The sequence below is a fragment of the Lingula anatina genome, chromosome 9, assembly GCF_051362555.1.
Source record: "Lingula anatina isolate TDL-2025a chromosome 9, LinAna3.0, whole genome shotgun sequence".
Taxonomy (NCBI): domain Eukaryota; kingdom Metazoa; phylum Brachiopoda; class Lingulata; order Lingulida; family Lingulidae; genus Lingula; species Lingula anatina.
In genome coordinates this window covers 16,642,221-16,668,317 of record NC_141775.1, presented here as the reverse complement: position 1 = coordinate 16,668,317, position 26,097 = coordinate 16,642,221, and the positions used below count along the sequence as shown (strand labels likewise).

The 26,097-nt window shown below is 38.3% G+C and overlaps 2 protein-coding genes across 5 annotated transcripts in view; one reads left to right on the top strand and one right to left on the bottom strand.

Annotated features, from left to right (window-relative positions):
• Positions 1-111: 111 nt before the first annotated feature.
• On the top strand, positions 112-15,250 carry LOC106159462 (uncharacterized). 2 transcript variants are annotated; one of them, XM_086995292.1, is made up of 4 exons: positions 112-1,054; positions 4,291-4,400; positions 12,263-13,186; positions 13,516-15,250. In XM_086995292.1, the coding sequence occupies exons 1-4, from the start codon at positions 112-114 to the stop codon at positions 13,939-13,941; spliced, it is 2,403 nt and encodes an 800-aa protein (XP_086851418.1). In that variant the 3' UTR covers positions 13,942-15,250. The 2 variants fall into 2 exon arrangements, with proteins under 2 accessions (XP_086851418.1, XP_086851416.1); XM_086995290.1 differs by having other exon boundaries at positions 4,288-4,400.
• A 2,154-nt stretch (positions 15,251-17,404) lies between these two features.
• LOC106163460 (uncharacterized) overlaps positions 17,405-26,097 on the bottom strand; it is a 57,170-nt gene continuing 48,477 nt past the window's right edge. For 2 of the 3 annotated variants that reach the window (XM_086995287.1, XM_086995289.1), the window contains exons 16-20: positions 24,962-25,907; positions 21,879-22,867; positions 21,247-21,450; positions 20,899-21,057; positions 17,405-19,995 (exon numbers count right to left, since the gene is read on the bottom strand). In XM_086995287.1, coding sequence (XP_086851413.1) covers positions 19,867-19,995; positions 20,899-21,057; positions 21,247-21,450; positions 21,879-22,867; positions 24,962-25,907 — 2,427 coding nt within the window. In that variant the 3' untranslated portion in view covers positions 17,405-19,866. The remainder of the gene's footprint in view (positions 19,996-20,898; positions 21,058-21,246; positions 21,451-21,878; positions 22,868-24,961; positions 25,908-26,097) is intronic. The other variant, XM_086995288.1, reaches the window with a different exon arrangement.

Sequence of the window (26,097 nt, the reverse complement as noted above, 5' to 3'; positions counted from 1 at the left end):
TGTAGGTATATGGAGCAAGTGTTTATGTTACTGTGATCTCAAAGCTGCAGCACCAGAAGTGAACATAAAGTTTAGCAATCGCTGACAGAAATTACAGGATCTACTGTCGGAATGGAAGCCATGTTAGGGCAGTCTAGACGAGGTGTAAATCCAAGATCAGGACAGGTGACAGTACAGACACAACCTCCATTAGCTGAACAGGAAACAAATACAACATTAGCTACACATCCACATGTTTTCTTAGACAAGGCAGAAGGTGTGCATTCCTTTAGTGCTAAACTGGGATATGATAGAGAAATAACCTACATAACTGGGTTAGCCATAGATAATGAACACATGTTTGTTGTGGATTATAAAAACAACAGAACAAAAGTTTTCACACACGAAGGGCAATTTAAGTTTGTCATTAAAGTAAACTATCCATATGATGTGGCTGTGTCACAGACTGGTCACCTGTATATAACATCAGAGGGTGACAGTTGTGTCCAAGTGTACTCCACCAGAGGTCAGCAGGTGACAACCATGGGTCGGCGTCTACTGGAGTTTCCACAGGGTATTACACTGAACAGACAAGGTCATGTGATGGTTTATGACACTGGAAAGAAGTCCATCTTGACATTCCATGCAGACAGTGGACAGCTCCTGAACACTATTCCAATCAGTATGTGTGGATACCCAGTGTACATCACAGTGAACAGTGTGAATGATAACATTGTGATATCAGACTGGGGCAGTGACACGTGGGGACCCTGTGTACATGTGCTGTCACCTACTGGTGATCATCTGTACCAGTATAACGGCAGCAGAGAAGGCAGTGAACTGAGGTTACCACAAGGAGTGTGCACAGACAGCTATGGTCACATCTTCATTGCTGACTGGGATAACCACAGTATAGTGGCACTGAGTCCACAGGGACAGTTTATCAGATACATTGTCACTGAGGATGATGGGTTGGAGTTTCCCCAGGCAGTAGTCATCAACCCTGCTGGTCAACTGGTGGTGGGAGAGTATGACGGCAATGTTAAGACATTCCAGTACATTGAACTGATACAAGGTGAGTAACATGTATTAACTGTGGATGGATTTGTTTATTACAGTGCACTCGGTAGGATTTTTCTAAGGGAGTACCGTACCCCTTGCCCAAAAAAAGAAGGGGTAATTTTCAAAATGGAGGGGTAAAATTAAAAAATGCTCATCAAGGTGTAATTTTGTGTATTAATAATCATGCAATCACACAGTTCACTTTCATAACAATAACCCACTATCCTTTTATCCAAAATCTTTTATTATTGCAATTTAACAAAAAGAAAACAAAAACAAAATGGACAGGTCACGCATAGGTCACGACTAGATACTGTGTTTCTTTGACTAGAGTAAAAGTAACTGGTGCTACCTAGTAAATGTAACAAAAGGAAAACATTCCTCTTTTGGCTTGAAAACAAAAATCTCAAAATAAATATAATAATAACAATCCCAAAATAAAAGATCTCATTTTAAAAAATTTACAATCTATTCTTGACTGAGATTTAAAAATGCTCCTGGCCTAACTGCTTCCTTAGTAAAGTTTTTTAAAAAACTAGGTCAAACAAGCGCTCTGTAATAGTTGGGAGGGGGGCGTCTCGATAGTCCGAAGGTTCATTGGTCCGAAGGTTCATTGGTCCGAAAAGTGGTTACATTTTCATCAATTTTTTAATCAAGGGTTCATTGGTCCGAAGGTTCTATAGTGAACATTCGGACCAATGAACCTTCAGACTATTGAACCTTCGGACTATCGCTACGGCCCCGTTGGGAGAGGGAGAGATAGAGAACAGCGCCAAAATGTCTGGACACTGACAAGTAGTCACCCAGTATCCGTCTCTGTCAAACAAGCATTTTTTAGTATACTATTTGAGAAGGGACACAAAATTTACATATTTAGCCATTTTAATCAATCAAAATGTTCATACTTCTTACTCTTCCTAGTGTTTCTCCCTAAAATTGATGCCGACAAAAAGTAGGTCAAGTCGGGAACATTAGGCACCCGTCGTTTTTAAGTTTTACTAAATTGTTTATAAAAATTAAACCTTTGCTTTCAATTTGTAAATAATTACTAGAAATATTATTTCACAGTTTGTTGAAAGATAATTTTTATTTATGTTTGTTAGCGCAGCACTTCAAGTTCAACTGTTTTCTAAGCTGGCCAAATCTGGAGCTAGCCGGTTGCTGCAAACCACTTTGTTTCCAACTGGCAAATGACTGCCAATAATAAACGATCTATTTTGTCTGTGATAATAAATTTTACACTTCAAATTTTCCGGGCAAGTGAACAGCCGAAAGTCACTTGCGTTTCCAGGCAACTACCAGCTAAATTTTAGTTGCCCGGCTGATAAAACTAGTTGCGAAACGCAACCATCGCAAGTAGGTATGTCGTCCTCTGAAATCTATAGTAAATAACTTTGCCTACCTTGCATGACAAAACCTTTTTATTGACTGTTGTTTTTTTTCCTTTGCTTTTCCTTTTTCTCGTCATTTTGTCATCACTGGTAATCAGCAGAGCTGGAAATTCCCGGTCGCCCGCTCGTCAAATGCGACTAAAAATTTATTCTGACGACTAAAACTACAAAAGTCACAAGGGTTACTGGCCTAAAGTATTTGGTCTGGGCGAGTGATTTAAATTGGTCCTAAACGTATGGTTGCTCAATTAAAATGTTGAACAATTATGTGAATAAAAAAACGATCATTTCATCGTTGTTCATACCTTGTTTATACTAAAGAGAGGCACACGTGCTTTGACCTAAAACTTGCATATTATGACCAATCAGAGAAGATTACGTCATCCTCTGCGGGTCAGTGAAAGAAGAAGCATGTTTTAGTCGGGTAATTCAAATATCTTAAGAAAAAAATGAGACACTTGGGAATCAATTATGACATTTTCAACATGAGTCTGACCGTCAACAGTCAACGGACTGGTCAACTTCGCCGATCTTCAAAGCCAAAAGTGTGCGTAATCGTACGCGCTGGGGCTCCAGCCAATGCGTAAAAACAGCAAAACAACGCGTAATTACGCACTCTCATACGCTAACGAGTTTACTGTTATTACATGTAAAAAAATTTGAAAGTTAATTAGTCTTACAATGTTTTTATACATGAATATGCTTGCCTTTATTTCATTAAAAAACTTTTTAAGCAATATTTAAATTTAGTGAGCACACAGCTGATGTTTAGTAAAAATGTAAGAAGTTTTCTATAGTGCTTTACTGTTTCTGACCAATTTCAATGAACCCATTAGTGATTAGGATTTTGAATATGGATGAAGGACTCTTTTCAATGGAATTTATAATATGCTTCATTTAAATTAACAAGTCACAAGAAAAACATTTTATATTGTTTATAATGCCTGAACATGAATTTCTTAGTTTTATGGTAAGCACACAGCTAGTCATATAAAAAATGTACGTAGAGTGTAGAAACTTTTTACTGTTATTGACCAATTTCCATGAACCCATTAGAATTATGTAAAAATGTTCTTGGTCTGCTCTAAATTAAAAAAAAAAAAAATGAAAGTTGATAAGATTCATTCTGAACAGTCTATAAGCCAGGCATATTTCAATATAATAATATGTGTATTTGTAGGTTAACAAGTTATTAACTAAAGAAAAACCTTCATGTTATAATCATAATATTTAGTGATCTGCGCTCTGTGAGTGATTTTCTAGTTTTTATCTAGAAAAACTCTAAAAATTTTATCCCATGTCTTAGTTTTATATAATTATGTTTCACATATACAAAATATATAACAACGTTTTTGTAATGGCGAAATTTCTTACACTGCTGCAGCACATCATCTACTAGTTGCAACTTTTATATCTTTTTTTTATTTATTTTTTATCGTCCCTGTGATTTATCAGCCGAAATTCTGCTTTTTTTTCGATTAAGTCTTATCATTAGAATTATTATTCTGTGTTGTTAATTTGAGGATGGTATTGTGCAATAACAGTACAATTTACAACATCTGCACAGTGCATGTGTCCTGTCAGATACCAGTAATGATACATTACAGATGTGTATGCCACTGATAACTACCATGTAAAACTATAAAGATTATTTGTGACTGTCTTTTAATGTGGAACTGGCTATCAGTATCGGTGAACATAACATTTTAATTGTTAACATACCATCTCTAGTTTTTTTACTTTCTCCTTGTGTTTTTTATGGGCATTCCTTTGGATCTGAAATATTTCATTTTAAATGATATATTATCCACTTTGTATTTGGAACAATATGGTGATGTTTGGTTGATTTTTGTAGCAGCAAAAGCAATGAAGATGGTTGAGCAGGGACAAAACCAACAGAATGAGCCAACTCCACAACCCAAGTTTAGCAACCAATGCTGTGTCAATGACACCTCAGATGAAGTTGAGGTGAGGCTTTAATTATTCTTCAAGTATTATGTGTGTGTGTGTGTGTTATTGATAAATTTTAGACATAGTTTCAATGTCGTAGATGATTGCTGACAACTGTGTAAAGTTGTAATTGGTCACTGCCTTTATTGTGCCACAAGAGTAGGCGCTGGCGGTACACATGGTGTTAGTCCCGACCCGCCTGTTCCGCCGGCTCCGCTGCCATGTCATCATTACCGCTTCTCCTCCTGGACTACAAGGGCCTGTGTACCTTTCTTTTGGATTAGGTCACCTATAATCTCAACTCGTTCCACGTAAAATTTGGGCTTCGTCGGTGCTGGGGTCTAGGTGTGGCACTCATTGCAATGCACCCTTGTCCAAAATTGGCAAAATTAAATGCCAATTATCTACCATATGGAAGGAATTATGGTAAAAATTTCTACAGATGGCTGACCAAAAGTCATATGTGGAGATTTCAAATATGCCCTTGTATTTGACCTTTGACCTTTGTTTCAAGGTCAAACGGGCCACAATTTTCAAAAAAACAATTTTTTTTACGAAAAAAGATTATTTGTGCTGATATTCAGCAACTTCACAGACTTAAGGAGCAGATGTACCCAAATATAGCTAAAAAATAGCCATTTTTGGTTTTTTATGTCTAATTATTGGTTAAACGTGTATTTAACGTTTAACAGAATAAAATTTTTACATTTTGAACAAAAAATTTGTTTTTTCTGATTATTCTGATGCTGCACACATCGACAGCGGTGGCCTGGTATATGCCCCGCCTTCGTTGTCAAGGGCCGTTGGCATGGGTAAACTCGGTGGGCCGACCTTAGCAGCATCAGCACGTCTAGGGAAACAATAGAACAGGGATGCGCCATGCCCCCTTTGTCATAAACAGCGATCGGCAAAGCAGTGCCTATTGTTCCGCTTAAGCTGTTTTGATAGTCTCTCTTGATTGTGATCAGCGCTAAGATGAATCTTTTCCGACACATTGGATTTGCTCGAAATACTCGTTCTCCCTTGAATATTGCTTGTTGTTACACGCGTTCTTTCGATTTTCTTGTTAACTTTTTGAGATACGCAAAAGAAAAGAAGAAAATTCCGTTGCTTGCTACCCGTGACAACAATCGTCATTCTTTCTATCCATTTTCGCCAACAGGTCGATGCAGTTTAGTGTTAGATTTTAAAAATATACATGGGGGTAACTAGGCATACGCATGGATGCACTGTGCGTACATTTTTTTGGCCAACCATGATATTATTTTATATAAATTTAGTGTATTTTTCACGGAATATAAAGAAATTCTCTGCTTATTAAAGTCACCTGTATGGAATATACTGGAATAACACACAAGATTGTTTTGCGTAAATACAGGACTTCAGCCCACACTCTAGCATAATTATTCACTGGGTGGCGCATAGGTTCAATACATGTGCATTAAAGAAAGTAAAACAAATAAATCTAATGATATCGCTAGACTCCGCGCGAACTATATCAGGCTGAGGTCACGAAAGAGCTTATTATAAACATTTTGATTTTTCCGAATTATGAGCTGGAGAATTAGCCTTAGCATCAATTCTAGGTACAGTTCTGGATTCATGTACGCACTTTAAAGGCCGACATTTTTTTTCTTCAACAATTATCGCAGAATTTTTCCTGACTCACCCAACTTTAGACATTTCCTCTAACAAAGCCTTTCTGGTTGCGTCTATTTCTTGTTGTTGGTGGTCCGATCGGCGTCCTGTAACACGACCGTGTTTTCGAACCATTTTTCGCTTGGCGAATGTGGACAAGACCGCATGCGATGCTGCTATTGTGTGCACATCCTAGAGCGCATCCCTAACACTTGCCCCGACGGCAATTGACGTGGCCACTGATTGCTTGGGTCATTAGGGCTTACTTGATTGCCTGTCAATCATTCTGGCAGTGCTAGCGGTAACCCCTTGAAGTTACTAACAGGAGGTGAGATTGATACAAAAATAAGATTTTTCTGACATCCAAATACATGCAAACAAGCTAATTTCAACCGGCAAAAGAGTACCCATCTTCGCGATCGTCAGAATGATAACAGGTAAAGCTGTCAACAATTTTATTTGCTTATATGGACAATTAACTTCACTGAAAGGGTTTTTGCTCGTTTTCTTTGCTTTCAATATTGACGAGATAGCGTTATCTTAACAAGCTTTAACTATCTACCTGTACACCTGAGGGAGACCAAATTCACCATGCTAATTATAAACAGTATGCTCTAAAAGTGCTTTTTAAGAAATTTTGATTGATCCTCTCTTTTCTAATTTATAGACTTTGAAAGTGAAAATTCCCTAATATTTTGATGTAATTTCACGTTTTTATAGATAAAATCAACAATAAGTGTCTGAAGAAAAATCCCTGACTCCATGCTGTAGTACTTTGTTCAAGTGTCATAATGACATCAAAAGCAAGTTTATAGCTGTCCAGGTGCCTGAGAAAATCAGGTGTATAAAAATGGTGTTTTTGTCCCCAAAATCCCAATATTACGTCACACGATGAAGTTAAAGCTGTGTTCCCAGCATAATTAGATATTTTGAAGATACGTTAAATGAATGTGACAGGAATAAAAAAGCCAAGACCTTTATTTTAAGAGAAAATCTCAAACCTACATTCCCTCCTTAACCTATAATATTATTGGCAGGTGTTACCCTTAAGGTCATCTTTCACCTCTGTGAGTTTGGGGTCATCTAAGATGTAGCGGCCATTAGATACCAAAACTGAAAACTGCCTCTAATTCAGGAACCGTTAATGCTAGAGGCCTGTTCTTTTTTGCATTTTGTAGAGCATGTAAAGCCCAACACTGCAAGTGGTCTCCCTTTTTTTTTTTCTTTTTTTTCTTTTTTTTTAAATTTCCATACGGTTTACGAGTTATGCTGTATCAAAAAGTACATTGTGGTGGCGGAAGCAAAATATGCAATACGGTAATGTGTAATAAATTTTGAACCTCTCGAAAATAAAATATAAGGCTTGGCGAGGCAGACAACTTCTGTTCAAAAATGACATTATTTCATGAAATTTGAACATCTGGAACTTCTAAGCACCTCCCATTTCAAGAATTTCAACCAAAATGACCTTTTCTTTATTTCAATTAATTTCTTTTGTAGGAAATGTATGGCACATTATTGTACCACCAGCGTTAGCGCTGGCGGTACACATGGTTTCGGTCCCGTCCAGATCGTTCCGCCGGCTCCGCCGGACGACTACCGTTACCGCTTCTCCTCCTAGACGGTAAGGGCCCCTGTACCCATCTCTTGGATTTAGGTCACCTACAATCTCAACTCGTTCCACATAAAATTTGGGCTTTGTCCGTATTGGGGTCTGGGTGTGGCACTCATTGCAATGCACCCTTGTCCAAAAATGGCAAAATTAAATGCTAATTATCTACCCTACGGAAGGGGTTATGGGAAAAATTTCTACAGACGGCTTTCCAAAAGTCATATGTGTAGATTTCAAATATGCCCTTGGATTTGACCTTTGACCTTTACTTCAAGGTCAAACGGGCCAAAATTTTCAAAGAAATAATATTTTTTACGAAAAAAATTTTTTTTGCCCTGTTATTCAGACACCACACAGACTTAACCAATAATATTATTGGAAAGTGTTACCCTTCAGGTCATCTTTCATCTCCATGAATTTGGGGTCAATCGGTGCATTTTCACGGGAGTAGCGGCCATAAGATGCCGAAACTGAAAACTGTCTCTAATTTGGGAACCGTTAATGCTAGAGACCCATTCTTTTTTGCATTTTGTAGAGCATGTAAAGCCCAACACTGGAAGTGGTCTCCGTTTTCTTGTATTCCAAACGGTTTTCGAGTTACGCTATCAAAAAGTACATATTGGTGGTGAAAGCAAAATGTGCAGTACGGTATAGTCAGGTGGCTCAGTCCAAATTTTATCCAGAATTGTGCAATAGATGATAAAAGCATGAAACTTTCCACGATGAGTGACCATTGGGTGTTCATCTATTTTGGATCGGGGGGTTGACAAACACCCAATGGTCATTCATCGTGGAAAATTTCATGCTTTTATCATCTTTTGCACAATTCTGGATAAAATTTGGACTGAGCCGCCTGACTACTTTTCACCATGAACTAAACTTTGCATATTTTGCTTCCCTTTTATCTCCAAAACTGGCAGAGATAGGTCCATAGTTACTATTGAAGTTGAATGGGAAGTCATATACTGACAATCTAAATGTGACCTTGAAATTGACCTTTGACCTACTTTTCACCATGAACTAACCTTTGCAAATTTTGCTTCCCTTTTATCTCCAAAACTGGCAGAGATAGGTCCATAGTTACTATTGAAATTGAATAGGAAGTCATATACTGGCAATCCAAATGTGACCTTGAAATTGACCTTTGACCTACTTTTCACCATGAACTGAACTTCGCAAATTTTGCTGCCCTTTTTATCTCCAAAACTGGCAGAGATAGGTCCATAGTTACTATTGAACTTGAATAGGAAGTCATACACTGGCAATCTAAATGTGACCTTGAAATAGACCATTGACCTACTTTTCACCATGAACTGAAATTTGCAAATTTTGCTGCCCTTTTATCTCCAAAACTGGCAGAGATAGGTCCATAGTTACTATTGAACTTGAATAGGAAGTCATACACTGGCAATCTGAATGTGACCGTGAAATTGACCTTTGACCTACTTTTCACCATGAACTGAACTTTGCAAATTTTGCTTCCCTTTTATCTCCCAAACTGGCAGAGATAGGTCCAAAGTTACTATTGAAGTTGAATAGGAAGTCATATACTGGTAATCTTAATGTGACCTTAAAATTGACCTTTGACCTACTTTTACCATGTACTGAACTTTGCAAATTTTGCTTCCCTTTTATCTCCAAAACTGGCAAAGATAGGTCTATAGTTACTATTGAAGTTGAATAGGAAGTCATACACTGGCAATCTAAATGTGACCTTAAAATTGACCTTTGACCTACCTTTTGATGAACTTAACTTTGATTGTACCATTTTAAGTTATATATATATTTTTTGCATATTTTGAAAATTCTTGTTGATTGCATTTTTACAGCTTGTCAAGCAAAAGACTGGTGGCTGTGTCCCTTATTTTTTGTATGTGGGGGTCTATACAAATGTGCTTGCTCCAGCTGGTGGTACAATATTCGGAGGCGGTATCGCCTCTCTGATCCTCTAGTTGAAATTGTACCATTTAGTCCCTTATATCTCCAAAACTGGCAAAGATAGGTTCATAGTTACTATTGAACTTGAATAGGAAGTCATAGAGTACTGGCAATTTAGCTTTGACCTTGAAATTGACCTTTAACCTACTTTTCACCATGAACTGACCTTTACAACATTTAAGTCCAGAACTTATAACTCCAAAACTGGCAAAGATACGGCCATAGTTACTATTGAATTTGAATAGGAAGTCATGAGAGGCAATTTTACTGTACCTTAACATAAACCTTTGACCTACTTTTTCACCATGAACTGAACTTTGCAAATTTTCGTTCCCTTTTATCTCCAAAACTGGCAGAGATAGGTCCATAGTTACTATAGAACTTGAATAGGAAGTACTTTGCTCTCTGGTGTCTTTCTGAAATTTTTATTTTAGAAATGTTCAATTGATTTTATGTTTTAAAAAGTAAATCCATCGGACTTCCTTAGAATAACATTTATTTTTAATTTAGCTTCATTACAAGGGGATTCCCATTGTATTTATGGTGTTATATGTGGCCCCAATGGGGATTTTTCACCCCTCCCCTACTCTCTAAATAAAATGTTCCATGGGGCATATTGAAAATGACATTGCAAAATGCATTTAAAATCACAGGAAGGTTAAATGTAGATAATGCTGTGAGGATATTCTAAACCCGGGGTGAGTTTGGTCAATATAAAATGTTTAACATCTTCTTAAGATTTTGGAGCGCCTGTTCTAATTTTTGAAAGCGAGGCAAATTAGCAATAGAACCAAATACAATACAATTTGTAATCTCATAAAAATTGATATTTTTTAATAAAGGTTATAGCAGGGCGTACATCAAAGGCGACTCGTTTATTATTATTATCTTCAATAATAATTAATATAAAATATACTATATAAAAAGTTCTTGTTCTTGGCCTATTAATTAGCTTAATTGATTTTTTTTTTAGTATTTGGAGATTAAAAACACAAAAGTCGTCTGGTTTTATATCGAGGCACCACGTATTGTTTGTGTGCTCCTATGACTGCAACTATATAGCCAGTTGATGTTACAACCATCATGGGTTTCACCAGTGGTCTTCCCATGTGGACAATGTACGTCCAGCACGCTGCAAGGTATATTTAGAGAACTTCTTTATGTAAACATATGTACCATCAAGCACAAGAATACTACAATCTTCCCCAGTGGAAAAGAAGGTTCTGGCTGTGTCCGTGGTGTGATTGGCTTTCACATCCTCACGTGCCAGGCCCTCAAAGCCAAGATTCTTTGGAACAAGATCTTTCATGAAAGTCTCTCTTGCAGCATGGACACCATGTCTGATGGTGCTCTTTTTGCCACAGAATAATGTGGATAACAAGCAATATGATAGTCCAGTCCTCAGCTTTGTTAGTAACATACCAACAGCAGTTTGCTTTGAACATTGTTCTCATGCTATGGGAAACTGTGGAAACTAGTTCCCAAAATTGCTTCTTGTCAATTCCAGTCACTGACATGTACTGGTCATCAGTGAAGGCAGAAGGATCATGAAAATTTAGGCCTTGTGGAGTTGGTGCATGTGCTAAGACCTTTCTCATTGTGCTTGGAATGACACTAATATCCTTCAGGCTTGGATCTACATTCTTATTAGGCAGCTGAGGAGTCAACCTTTGTTTCAGCTTTCTAACAGGCAGCAGGTGGTTGACATTGTGCACCTTCAGGGATAAGTATCCCTTTCTTGGTGAAGATATCCAACTTAGCAACATGGGGCAGAGATTTTACCCTTCTGGTAACTTGTGGCACAAATTATGCATTTTAACTATGTTTTAGATACTGTGATGAAGGGAAATGGTGGAACTACATAAGCTCCACCATCTCTGACATTTGTCATGTTATGCAAGGTGTCTCTGAAATGGTCAATTTGAATTGCTGGAGTTTAAATAAAATGAGAAGAGTAGGCCTAAAAAGAAAAATATCTGAAGAACATTTTTCATTTTAACTTTCTTAATCTTACAAAATATCTGTCGTGTGTATGTGGACCTCATCTTCTTTGACTTGTTGTTGCACAAAATCGACAAACATTTTTCAAAGCAACCGCCATTTACTTTCTTTCTAACTTTCTGCTGCACATGAATCTCCTCTGAGCACAGCCGTTAATTAATTACAGCCTTGGAAGCTTAACTCGCTCACGCTGCCAGTAATTATGCCGCGGGGTATTCATGGCACAGACCGTGATCACAAGATACTGCCAAAAGAGTTTTAGATTTTTAGAAAATAGATTTTTCATGTGAACGGTCCCAAAGACCCTAACTTAAATTTGTCATCAATTTTTTTTCAGTCATTCACAATTTATTTTTCATGTACAAAGGTGGGCACTTTTTCCTTATCTGCACTCATCCTTAAAATATAATTGAATTAAGACACATTAAGAACTTATCAATGACATTAGCTCATACAGTGGCAGTGGAGATCCAAGGTGTAAAGTGAGGTAAAATCACTACAATTATTGACCTCTGGTGACTGCCTCTCAACCAAATAGTAGTCTTCAAAAATAATGATTATACAAGTGCAGTGTTGATAAATAGAACCAGAATAGTTGGACACCTCCTTTATAACCTTGAGGTATTTAGTTAAAAAGAATTACTGTTGCTAGGCCACTTATGTAATGTTTACTTCTTGTTATATTTTTCAGGTTGCCCCCCCTATGGACTTATACAATCTTGGTAGCTATTCTGGTGGTGCAAAAAGTGAAAGATCTGCTCCACAAAGGAGTTCACACCCATTGCCAGGTGTGGAACTGCAGAGGCATGGTGGCAACCACTTTCAGTTGAGACCAAACCAGCAGTATTACCAGCAAGACCCATACCAACAGAATCAACTTAGGATTCAATCCAACATTGGCAGCCAGTTGTTGCAACAAGGCAATTTCCAATCTCAGACACTGCCTGGTGAGTCAACAGGACCAAATCAACGCCAAGAAGGACAGGAAAGCAGACTACCTCAGGAACCAGTCACTGACCACCACCTGGAGGAACAAGGTGGCGTCCACTTTCAAACAAGTAGGCAATCAGGCCATGACTTCCCACCTTTATCTCCACAACAGGACCCTGTGGCTGCTGGGGATCAAGACCAGGGTGTTAGTAACCCTCAGTCTATCACAAGAACGGGAAATACAGTTCTTAATCAGGCCCATGGGGATAACCAGCTAGAAAGGTTACCTACAGCAGTGCCTCATGAGATTGCTGGGGTTTTAAGACATATCACGGCTAATGCAGGTAACATGCATATTACATTCAACGTTTACCACGATTACTCAGGAAAGGAATCAATGACACTCACGAAAGAGAAAGATGTGACAGCCTCATTTCATAAACATATCCCTCCAAGTGTGAAAAAACGATTAAATGAGACACTTTCTGAAGATGGTGTGTGGGACCAAGTGAAGAAGATGTATGGCATTTCAGATGAAACCCCACGTCCTCCCGATATTGTGGCTTCTTTGTTGTCTGAAGTTGAGGGTTCCATTGCATCTTTCATCATTGTGTTGTTAAAGTTAAAGGAATGCCACAGAGAAGGACAGCAAGACATTCCACAAGATTTGATTGATGAAGTCAAGGTAATTGACAATATGTTCTAGAATATGATCCAATAAAGTAAGCAGTCTTTCAAATTTTAAAATGACAATATATGATTTGACTCCAAAACAATTAATTCCACATTTAAAACATTCCCTTTCTCTGCAGTGTCTTAATTTAATTCAACAAGTTTTTCATTTGTTCATATTCCAAGTGAAAGAGTAAGAGCTGGAACTAAATGCATGAGACAGTGGTTTGGCTGTTTGAGATTACCAGTACTCGGTGTAGTGTCATTTTAAAGTCAGTTACACAACAGCATGGTTAGAAGGAGTAGAAGTTGTAAATGTGGCTTATAATATTTCTCTTCTAGGAAGGACTTCTGAGTGAAATGGAGTACAACAAACTGAGAGAGAAAGTGATTGACTTTGCTGCAGAACTTTCCATTTATATGGGAAAAATTTTAGATTACCTGTATCAGTTTAATGTAATACCAGATGAGGAGACAACAAAGCTTAAAAATGATGCAAAGAGAAATCCACAAGATGCTTCTAGGGCTTTGTTCAAAGTACTCGTTGCAATCAGTCCTAAAAAAGAACCAATTAAACATCTGAAAGCTGCATTCAGGGATTCTGGTCTTTGGCATCTGGCAGATGAACTAGAAGTTAGCTACCAGGATGTAGAGGATGAATTACAGAAACTTGGAGGAGATGGGCTTTCTTGTGAAGAGCCGTTGTTGATAGGAATGGCAGCTCTCCCCACATCTGCTACAGGTGAAAACCCTATTGGACCACATTAAAATTACATGTGCAGTGATTGATAGTATGTGTCAAGATTTTTTGTGTTGTTTGGGTCACTGTGGACTAGGAACCTATGGTGTATTTCCACCATATTACTTGGATGCCTTAGATATTATCATAAGATAAATAAAGCGACTTTCTGTTTCTAGTGATATAAAGCAAGCCCTCTGAAAATCTACAATGAGACATCCCTTGATGCAATATAAATATTTCCCACATTTCATACTGAGAGCATTATTTGTGTTGTCATCAGAGCCAGTGAAGACATACCAGTACTTGTAAATATTTAGCTAAGAATAATGACATACATAATGTTGACACTTACGTAGTGAACACTTGGGAACGTATGGCCCCATTCAGATCGAGAAGAGCTGAGTGTTAGCTAGGCCCCCGACCTAAATATGGCAGACCTACATGAAAGGAAGGAGGCTTAGTCCTGTAATGGTGTCTCCACCTTTCACACGGCTCCCCATGCGTCGTCCTTCGACCGGTTGAATTGAGCCGAGATTAAATTACTGTGCCCCTGTAGGGGCGACATGTGGGTAGGCATGTGACATGCGGAGAGACCATTACAGGCCCCTCTTTCATGTAGGTCCACCATATTTAGGTCGCGGCCTAGCTAGTACTCAGCTCTTTTTGATCAGCATGGGGCCTATAACTGAAAATACTGATAATACTTAATTGAGACACTCTAGATCTTGTAATTATTGAATTGAAAATATTTAAAATACTTAATTAAGACATTCTAGAGCACTTTAGAGTACTTTTAAATATTGGATTAAAAATACTAACATTACTTAACAGAGACACTCTAGTACTTGTAAAGTAGGTGTAAATATTGGATTGTAAAATACTGACAACATATAGTTAAATGCAAAAACCTCTCTAAATAACTGATTTAATGTGGGTAAATAAATAACCCAGTCATTACATTTATCACTTTAACATTCATATCTTTTGACATGTGCGCTTATTTCAATATATAAATAGAACACCAGTGTATATCTTGTTTTCTTTTTTATGTACAGACACTGTCTAGATATTTAGGCATCACCTGTATTTGCTGCTGCTATTTAGTGTTGCCTTTGCTGCACTTTCTTCATGTACATTATAAATACACGGGGAATTCAAAGTTCCTTCAGATGTTAGTGCAGACTGAATTTAACCACAGTGAAAATAATTTTCAGCTCTTTGTTAATTATCTGCCAAGCAATGAAGAATCACAACAGCAAGGTCAATTTGTAAACAACTAACTAAAAAACTGACAATACTGTATACTTAATGCAATGAACATCCGTCTTTCAAAAACTTATATTTGTGGGTTATTTTTTTACATGACCTCCTCACAAATGAATATATATATATATATATATATATGAAAAATTTCATCATATTCTTCCTGTAAAATCTTTGATCTTGTGGTATGTTCATTTCAGTACAAATAAAAAAAGTTGGAAAAAAATCAGCTGTTTTTTATATCCTTCCATGAACAGGCATCATTTTTACGTACAGATGTGTCTGTACATATTGCCATCACCTGTGTCTGTAGTCACCGTTGCCGTGTACTTTCAGCGTAAACACAATAAGTGGAAGACAGTTTTACTTTTTGGCTTTATATTTAGAGCTGATGAATATTCATAAAACAGTCAAGTTCAAATATCAGCATGAACGGGCCTTTATTGTAGAAGTTATGCTGTTCACTTTTCAGCATATATGCAACACTAAACACATTTCAAGGAAAAACCGATTAGCCTGTTGTCATGAAACTCACAGGAGTAATCAATCTTACAAAAACAGGTCAAGTTTGAAAATCAGCATGATTGGGCCACTATTTTAGTAGTTACGCTGTTTTTTTTCCTTTTCAGCATATATACAACACTGTAAGCACAATATAAGAAAAACAGAAAGGCCATTTTCATTAAACTCACAGGAGTGGTCAAACTTGCTAAAATGCAGGTTGAGCTCAAAAATAAGCATAATCAGGCCATTATTTTAGAAGTTATGCTGTTTTTTCAAATTTCCTCAGATTCAATTCTTAGGCATGTTAACAGTCTCATTATTTAACTAATAAGATACGTAAAAGTGTTTGTTTGACATTTCCTGCATCTTAATAACATTGTTAGTTGATTACCTAAAAATGATGTTAAACTTGTTATCGTGTATTGTGTAATAAAGTTTCAAAAATGGAAATAAATTCATATCATTGCGGTTTGTCAGATTCAATCATTCACTGTGTTCAGAATCTCAGAATGGAGGAAATTGGACATTTAACACTGTTGTATTGATATTTTTCCCATCTCATCAATTTTCTTAGTTGATCATATAAAAATGGCAGAAAACTGTTAATTTTGTTTTATGTTTAAAAATTGTTAAAAATGAAAAAAAAAAAAAAAAAAAAAAAAAACATTTCAGAACAGTGCTGTCTTGCTTACATTTTGGCATTTTTAAGGTGTGACTTTGAAGTTCCATGGGCCTGAAGACCTATGCTAGTCACAGTTTCTGAATATCTATGATACTAATATTTCATTATTAAAAATTTATGGTCATTATGCTGTTAAACATTATGTAATATTGCATCAAAAGTTGAAGAAACCCTTATATTGGGTACTGCTCCCATGATGACCATTTAAGGAAAACCATGTCACTTGCTGTTCTCAAACTTACAGGAAAGAAACTCAGGACTAAAATGCAGCTTGAGTTGGGAAAGTCTAATTGACTACTTTTACTGCAACTTATACCTTGTGGTCAAATATTCTTTTTTATCGTATTGGTATATTCAATGTGGAACTCGGAACTCCCATGGGCAATAATGCTAAAAAGTAATCAAATTTCCTACATGTTCATGTTATTTAAAGTCAATAATTAAACTTGCTCATAATTATTCTGTAATTTATTATATAATTTTACATCAAAATTGACAAATCTTCTCTGTTCTCTGCAATTGTTATGAAAAGAAAACTGTTACTAATTATTGTAAACTTACAAGAACAATTTTAAGCTTGACATCAAGCTCAAATTAGAAAACCAGCTGAATTGATTTATCAAATATTGTGCATTAATGCAATTTCATAAATTTTCATTTCTCTCATTCTGACATTTTCAAAGTGTGTACTTGTCTCTCATAGACCTGAAGCCTTATGATTGTTACGAATTTTACTTAGATTAGTAATACCTGTTGAGCTTAGTTAAAATTTGATGTTAAATTTGCAGTTAACCATAATGTACTTTTGCATCAGCATTGACAGTGGGATATTTTATGCATTATTTCCTTTTTGTCTGTACATTTGACAGCTTTGCTGCCTTGTAAGGCTTTTGCATCAGAAGTGACAGTAGCCTATTTTGTGCATTATTTTCTGCTTTTTGTCTGTACATTTGACAGCTTTGCTGCCTTGTTTCATGAATATTTTTTTAAACAGTAAGAACAATGGGTGTGGCACAAGCCACCAACACCAGACCACACAACACAGTTCTACATCAAGTGACTTTTATTCATTCACAAAGTTAATTGTCTTCATTATGTCATGACTGCCAAACTCTTTTTTAACATCTACAACTTGGACAGTTATGACACCACTCATTAAACAACAAGTGCCTTTTAATTAACGATCTCTGAATGTTTTATATACAAAGATAGATGGTGGGGGTGGAGTAAGGGGGAACCCCCTTAAGAGAGGGCTGGGGTTAACCCCACATAACTAACAACTGACAATGTTAAATGTATAAACGACAGACCTAAAGGTTGCAGAGTGATGAGGTTTTCTCACAAGTCTGTCAAAGGTGATATTTTGTTCATTCATGATTAGGTCTGATGTATGTATGTATACATGTACTCAAGTACAATAAGGTGGTTTTGGGGGGGGGGTCATAGTTCTCAGCCCATTAATTCAGTGCTTGACCTCCAAAGGAATAGAGATAATCTTAAAGTTGGATCTCAACTGTTTTATAGACGGCTGTTAAGCAAAATTCTTACAGCAACTAAGGCACTATAGTTTCAATATCTCATATTTACTGGCTTTACTATCAAAAACATCAGGGTTAGTCTCAACACATGATCACATATCAAAAGAATTTCCATATCTTGATGTATGTTCTACATTTCTCTTTGTGAAAACTTTCTCTGTAAAAACAAGCCAGTGTGATCCCTTTACCACTAGAAAAGCTAGCGCAATTATGTAAACTTTCTATTTTTGCAAACTTCAGAGATAAAAAAATTACGCGACCCTGGAGTTTGCCCTGGGGGTGGCCAATGTGAGGTGGTTACCTTATGGGAACAGGTGCTGGGAACTTTATAATTCTAGACTGGAAATGTTCTCACGTCTTTCTGAAATTTGTACTGTCAGTGTTAGTAAGGGGAGGGGGGGGTCCAAGCTGTCGCTGGTTCAATGTTACCTTACTCCTGAGTAAGCAAATTAATTCTACAGAGGTGAATACAGAAGCAGCTCGAGTTATATAATCAAATATACTGTTACCAAAAATAGACGCTCTTATATACAATGAATTTACACATTAAAGGACACACGTTTCATTACAACATGTGTCATTCATTTCATCTACTTCAATTTCGTTCTAAGAAACAACAAAGCTCAATTCCTCTGTTGTTTTAAAGAAATTTCAGAGTAACCCAACATAATTTACACATATAGTTGGCTAGAAATTTTAATCACATCTCATTTTACCACCCTTGGGTAGTAGTTTATGTACACCAGTATTTACACTGCTCAGAAATGGCCTATTTTTAAACCTACAATTTACTCAATAAATACACTTTAATTAATGAAAAAAATCATCTCCTAAAGAATTAAAAGGCCATGGTGACATGACCTTAATTTTTTCAAGAAATATAAGCAACAGAAACTATTGCCCAGGGCACTGTAATCTGAAGCAATATAATATTTCAACCTGAACAACATTTACCATGTCTTAAAGCCTCCAACAACAGGACTGTAGGGGGCACTGTATTCAAGACAGGCTAACCATATTTGATATGAATCCAAGTATACAACACCACAAAGTCATAATAAAAGTAATAATAACATTAATGTGCTGCCGATGAGATCTATATTACATAATAACAATGGAAATGTTGACAATTTCACAATTTCCTCGATCAAAGTAATTTTTCTTCCAGTCTACCCTGAGATGAACTGTTGACAACAACAAACTAATTAAAGGTGACCTCTGGTGTCAAGGTCAAAATCACCACTAATAAAGATGCAAATACTTTGTTAATTAACTGGACTGTAGGGGCACCGTATTCAATACAAGCTAGTATCACACCTATTTGTCAGTAAATAACCATCTCTTGTCTCAGATCATTAGCTAATGTGAATTTACCAGAAGTTTGTACCTCTCAAGCTGAACTCATTTATCCTGTACTACTGGAGGAATATTGGTTAACTGGACAGCAATGATGGCTAGTTTGTTAGTTCTGGAAAACTGGGGTCTGATTAATTTAACTTAATTATTGTGTCTGACCCACTGATGACAAAGGAAACTTCTCTGTTGGGGTATAAAAATTCAGTTCACAATGCGCACATCTGCATGTCAAAGCCTCTATACAGCAAAGTTTAATGTGCAGGTCTCCATTTGTGTCATTCAGTTTCCATGGAAACATTTTACCAAATCGGTCCCAACGTTTGTACATTTACAGGCATGAGATAACAATAAGTCTCATCTTGTTTGATATCTTGGGTGCTGACACCTATGGGTAAGACAAGACACCAGTTCTACAACATAGTCTAGTGTAACAATTCTTCATCTTGAAATATGCTGAAACTTGCCCCCAGATTGGCTTTTACTATCAGCATTACCAGGATTGCTAGATTTCTTTCACACAGCGCAAGAATCCATCAAAAGTCAAGTCTAAACCATGACAAGTTTGTCCTTGGCTACATGCCAATTTCTGTCACTCGCTGGCAGTAAGTCTAAACTGTTGCTATGACGATCAGAAGATGCGCCATGTCTCTTATGTTCTGCAACAAGTCAGGTGACATCCTGGCCAGATTGCCTTGGCTGAATTCACAGGGTGGGAATATGTGGACGACGTAAGCCGGCTGAAAATGATAAAACAAAATTTCTAATAACCGGAGGTTCTTTAGCGGTGATTCAAACAGCAATTTCAAAAACAAATTAAAAACAAATCCAAGCACTTCTCAGGTCTTAAAAGGCTCTAATCTAAGTTTTTAAAATTAACTTCTACTTTTTGAAAGCTACCAACTGACTGTCATTACTTCAAATGAATTGTGAATTTTTACACACTGATGATGTGACACAAATTGTAAATCATGAAAAGAATTTACCCATTGTAAGATTGCATAATTACTCTAATGATGTTCAAAAAGAGTTTTTTTTTCCTTCTGCGAATTTGAATTTATGATTATTATTGACAAATTACTAATTGATCCAATTCAAGTACTTTACAAGAACAAAAACAATGAATGGAATACAAGCCTCTGTCAATGATAATTGCAATTTCAATATACTATTAAAATCTATTGACTGTAATTAAGGGCTAGGAACTCTTTGTAGCAAAAAAATTGCACTGAGTAATGACAAGTCATTTTCAAACAGCATAGTTTAACGAAGTCATTATGAACCTGTTTATTAAGAAAGTTTCAACAAGAGGTCTCCAGGCAATTATCACATACAGATGGTGATAATGTAATTATTGGCAACCATCTGTTGGATTAACAGGGTCGTGGATCCGGAATACCACCAATTTCACAATATTTTAGAAAAAAATCAATGCAATGAGGACGTGTGACCTTGCAAGCTGCCTTTTCTGAGGTCTTAATAATTTTCTCAAATTTTAGATCATCAAGCTGGTATTTTACTGTTATCGTATGGTAACCATTTCTCTTTACTTCTGATATAAAAGATAACATTTCTTTCAAAACAGACCAGAAATGTATTATTATTATTATTAAAGACAAATCCTAAAATTGTGAGGGGAATACCTGAGTTGATCCAGGAGCTGGCACATTGACTATTCCGGCCGCCTGCTTCTGTTGCAGATATTGTATGAATCCCGTCTTCAAGCCGTGGGTCTGACTTATTACATCTGCGTGGTCGCGCCCCATGGGCAGCGCAAGCATCATGCAGTAGTCTTCGTGCTTCTGTAAAAAAAAAAAATTATTTTTTAAAAATTCGATGATTATTTGCAAAGCAAGGAACAGTTCGAAATACACAAAAAGAACACCAAATATCTAGATTTCTGAATCAACAAATCAAACATGAGTGTTCCCAAATATCTAGATTTCTAAATCAATCCATCAAAACTTTCATCCCTTATTTTGGTCTCTCACCTCCATTCTTCTGGCCACTCCGTCCAGCTGCGAAGGCTCCAAGCGCATTCTCTGTGCAATTCGCAGGATGCATGGGAGACCGTCTGCTGCCATATGTGGCAGGGACACACCCACCAACTTGTCGTTTCCTGCAACCCAGTGCATCTGCACATTGGCGCTGTCATTTTTCAATCCCAGCATGCCTTGCCACATCACGGGGTATTTCTGGACATGTAAGAGAGAAAGTTTCAGGTCAGAGTTATTTTTATTCAAATTCTTCAGATTTTATATTTATATCTTTCTCTAATAAATTCAGTTGGCAGTTACTCTAGTTCTCCCTATAAAATTTCCAAGAACTACAATGGAGCAAATAACAGGATGTACTGCACAATGCCTTCATTTCCATCTAGCAATGTGTTAATTTCTGACACGTCAATTTTCAAGATCAATTAACTCCTGACTGAGTGAATAGGGGGATTTTTTTTCGAGACAATTTCTTTTCAGTTATAAAATATGCAAAATTAATATCAGAACATGTCTATAAAAGAGGAAGGGGGGGGGGGGAGAGAGTTAAATTTCAGAGCTGAGAAGTACCAGCTGGTTACAATGACAACACAAATACATAATAAATATAGAATATGTTAACTACTTACATTAAGCAAGCTTAACAGGTTGTCAGGGTGTTGAGGTATTTCTAATCCCCCGGCTCTCTCCGCCATGTTGGGAATGTGCGCCATGTGTGGCGGCACCGCTGCCTGTGCAGAGCTGTACACTGGCGAGGACGAGTGTTGATTTGGCAACTCAAACTGAGAAGGTGGCCTTGAAATGGGCTGACTGTCAGGCGTTCGCGACTGGGCTTCTTGTAAAGCCGCCAGGTGGTGCTGCGCCACAACAGTGGGGATCATGGGTGGTCCCTGGCGCGCAATTAACTCCGGGTGGTGTTGTCCCCCCGCCATCACAATTCGTGGGTCCAGGTGTGGAGGGACGCCGATGTGACCCGCTAAACTTGTGTGCGGGTATGGCATCATCCCTCCATGCTGCATCAAGAACTCTGAAGGCAGATGAGCGGCCATGGGGGCCCTGGGGTCAGGGTGCGCCACAGAGGGGTGCGCTGCTGTCCTCTGCTTCAGTTCGGCTCTAGCATCCACCAATCCCAGGCGGCCGCCATTAGGCGTGGCAAAGGCACTGGGCAAGGTTACAATGCGGCCATCTTCTTGCGTAACCCGCATCTCACCATATGGCCCTCCAGGTTGGGACATACGCACACGGCTCTCTATAGGCTGATTATTAGGCGGTGGTGCTACCCTTCCTTCCTTAGTAGTATGCGTCCCCACGGCACCTTGCCCAACGACAGGAGAAAGATTCTTCACTCCACCGGGAGACTGCGTGGACTCCACCTGGTGGTGAAGTGGTGGTCTCACATACAGCTGCTGCTGAAGCTGCGCCTGGTGCTGGGCGATCAAAGATGGTCGATTGAGGACTGCGCGGAGCTCACTGGCCTGCTGTAGGGAGTGAGGGGACTGGGCGGGTGGGGCACTACCCCCTGGGGTGGCGTGCAGCATCCCTGGGGGGTACATCCCTGGGGGATAGTGGTGAGATAAAGCCTGCGCCACTGACACTGGCTGCCTGTACATGCCCGTCTCTGGAAGAAAAGAGAGAGAACAAGTTAGTACAACTATAACATTGTTCATGAATCAATTAAAACTTTCTTTACATGTAATTAAACAACGCCGAATGTGCCATTCAGTGTAAAAATCTGAAAATATGGGTCCCAAAAAGGTAAAAATCCCCTGAAAGTCAGTAAAATCCCATTACTGATTAAACCAACAAGACGCTATTTACCAGACTAAGAATGATAAGATAGGGATGGAACCACCCATACCACCATATACGCACATCTTAAAGAGCTAAGATACTGGAGGGATGATGACCAAGAATATGATAGCCTGATTTTCTCTTAACTAAACTAACTCCATGATATATCTGATGATAGAGTCAAATAACCACTTATACATGAAATACCCATCTCTGGCCTTTAAAGCAGAAAGATACACTCCAGGAGATTTCCCCACCAAAATAAGCAACTTTCTCCTTCTCATGAATTATCTCTCTCTCTCTCTGCACTTGGATTCAACCATTGATAAAATTTATGAAGGCTGATTTCAACTTAAATGACTGGCCAGGCTTTTTAACAATCACCAATTTGTGTAAGCTCCAATAGAAATATCAACATCAGATACGCTCCAGAATGGCAGCCATCTGAACAGAAATGCTGGGACATCCTGTCTGACCTTGTCTTAATATATGAGTGGGGTGGTGGAGAGGTTCCTGCCTGACCTTGTCTTAATATATGAGAGGGGTGGTGGAGAGGTATATCTCCTGGGTAGAGCCTATTCACCCCGACAGCCTCATTCCCTGGTGAAGATACTCTAGATTGACATTGAAATACTAGTGGTGAACAATAGTTTCAATATTACCTACCAGAAATACTAGTCTCATCTCTGTACATAGCATAGCTGATGATTTTTGTTTTATATCTCTTGTGTCAATAATCTAGACCCTGGGAGTAACCCAAATCTGTTACTTATATAATTAATATAAACAAGAATGAAGGTATAACTCCTACCTGTTTTTGATTTTAACTAGAACCTGGGGCAAACACTTCACCTGCCGTAGCTGTAAACTTGTAGTATTGCGCAGTGTCTACCCTGTGAAGGCGCTATAACTAATAACCTCAATCACTCAGTTAATGTTAAACCTATCAAATATCGTCAACCACGTAATTAACACTTCTCTTCAATCGGAATACTATCAACTGCCACATAAATCACCAACTTATCACATCCTAAACTGCTAACTGATGGAGTCAAACTGTTCAAGCTCCTTCATTGTCACAATGGAGTAATTGGATGAAGGGAGATTTACGTAAGAACAGGAGCTAATGTTACCATGGAGATTAATATACATACATGCACACATACACATGTACGTCCTTCCTTTCCTACCCCCTACTTAGTGATTAAAATCACACCTATATATATATATATATAGCAAAAAATAAAATATGATAATTTCTTGAAAGTTCACCAATCATCCCTGCATCACCATGGCTACCCGAAACTACGAATGGAGAGAAAATTATTATCCATAAACCCATTTACAAGTTCTTGTCTAATTAACAAGATCTGACTTTGCTTTGTGCTTGGCACCGATGATGGAAAATTAGAAAGTATTGTTAACAGCTGGGACCACACAACAATGGCAATAATTGGCAGAAGCGTTCAGTCCCTGAGTCTTGTTTCACAGAGAGCAAACAAACAGAACACATACTGAATGGCTTATTCTGTCTCACCTTATAAACATGACATTTAAAGTTCTACCTGATGTGCTGTTTTGAGTTTTATTGCACTTAAAATTGCATTTATTACTAATTTATTGTATATATATCTTGAATGTACTCTACATGCGTGTATCTAAAATGCTTAGTACAATTTTCTTATCTTTCAATGGAGAAATATTTGAATTTTTCAGATTCTTTCATAAAGTTCTTAATTCTTAAAATAGGAGCATTCCTATTGAGTTGTAGAAACTAAATCAAACAGCAGATTGCCTTGACGTTTAATTCTACACATTTAAAGCACCACTGATACTATATAGAAATATATTCTAAAATGACGCATTTGAAAGATTGTCAATATTTCCCCAATGAAAAGATCTATGGTGTAGAATCTAGTACTATTATTATTGCTATCCATACCTTGGGCCACCCCACTGTGCCCTGGTGCCCTAGGACTGGATGGCTGCTGTCTCATTTGCATAGTCTCAGACATGGGCACCCTCACGTCCTGTCCCTGGGGAGCTTGGGTGGCCTGGACCTCAGGGGTCTGCTGCCCGTGACCTGGCGTGCCCCTCCTCTGCTGCTCAGCCAGGTGATGCATGGGTTGACCCCGCGCTGGGGGTGGAGGATGCTGGGAAGACCCCGGCGTGGAGGCGCGGGGTGAGAATTGACCTCCTGTTATGGGTGGTGGGGCACTGGGTGTGGCGTTGGTAGATGTCTGTGGCTGGTGGTGTGAGGGTACAGACTCTGCGTGAGCAGCAGACGTGACAGGTACACGGAACTCTTGGTGTGGAGGTTTCTGCTGCGGTGGTCTCTCTGGAGATCTGCGATACTGTGCCTGATGCTGGGCGTCCACCACACCCCGCGCCTCCTGCCTCGCACGCTGAGAGGGGGTCAATGGCCTGATATCAGCTGGTTGAGAGACAGGAGGCACCTCTTTGGTCCCTGCCCTCTGTGCCGGCGTGGGAATCCTGGCATCTAAGGACTGATTATGCAAGTGCCCCTGGGTAGCTGGCGGCCATGTTGGCGGATGCTGCTGTGGTCCGCGTGCACTTGGTGACAGGTGAGAAGATGAGCTCTGTGGCTCTCCCACTGGGGGTCTCTGAGGATGAATCCCTGCAGGATAACCAGGGAACCCCTCACCTTGGGGTTTGCCCTCTGAAGAAACAGGGGGTCGCCCCTGCATGAACTGCGGCATCCCCATTGTTGTGTGGTCCCAGTAACCTTGGGATGGGAGCCCTTTCTGGTACTCTGGCATCCCCTTACTTGTGGGATGTTTGGGGCCTGGTCCAGGGGCCTGACTGGTAGCTACACTGATGCTAGGGTTAGGAACTCTCTCTATCACCTACAACCATTAAAACAAGTGACAATATATTTTCCTTAAATTTTAATCTGTACTTAATTTTAATAAATGTTTATTACGTTAGACACCTTAAATTATATATATTTTTTCAATGTAAACTCTGTACTTTATTTGTAACAATTCTTGATTTTAGACACATTATTACTTTATGAACCACTGGGATAATAACGAG

What these genes read in the sequence shown, in the direction of transcription:
- LOC106159462 (XM_086995290.1), top strand. Translation starts at nt 112, where the DNA reads ATGGAAGCCATGTTAGGGCAGTCTAGACGAGGTGTAAATCCAAGATCA. An exon ending in GTACATTGAACTGATACAAG is followed by an intron (nt 1,055 to 4,287) that starts GTGAGTAACATG and finishes TGATTTTTGTAG; the next exon opens with CAGCAAAAGCAATGAAGATG. An exon ending in ACACCTCAGATGAAGTTGAG is followed by an intron (nt 4,401 to 12,262) that starts GTGAGGCTTTAA and finishes TATATTTTTCAG; the next exon opens with GTTGCCCCCCCTATGGACTT.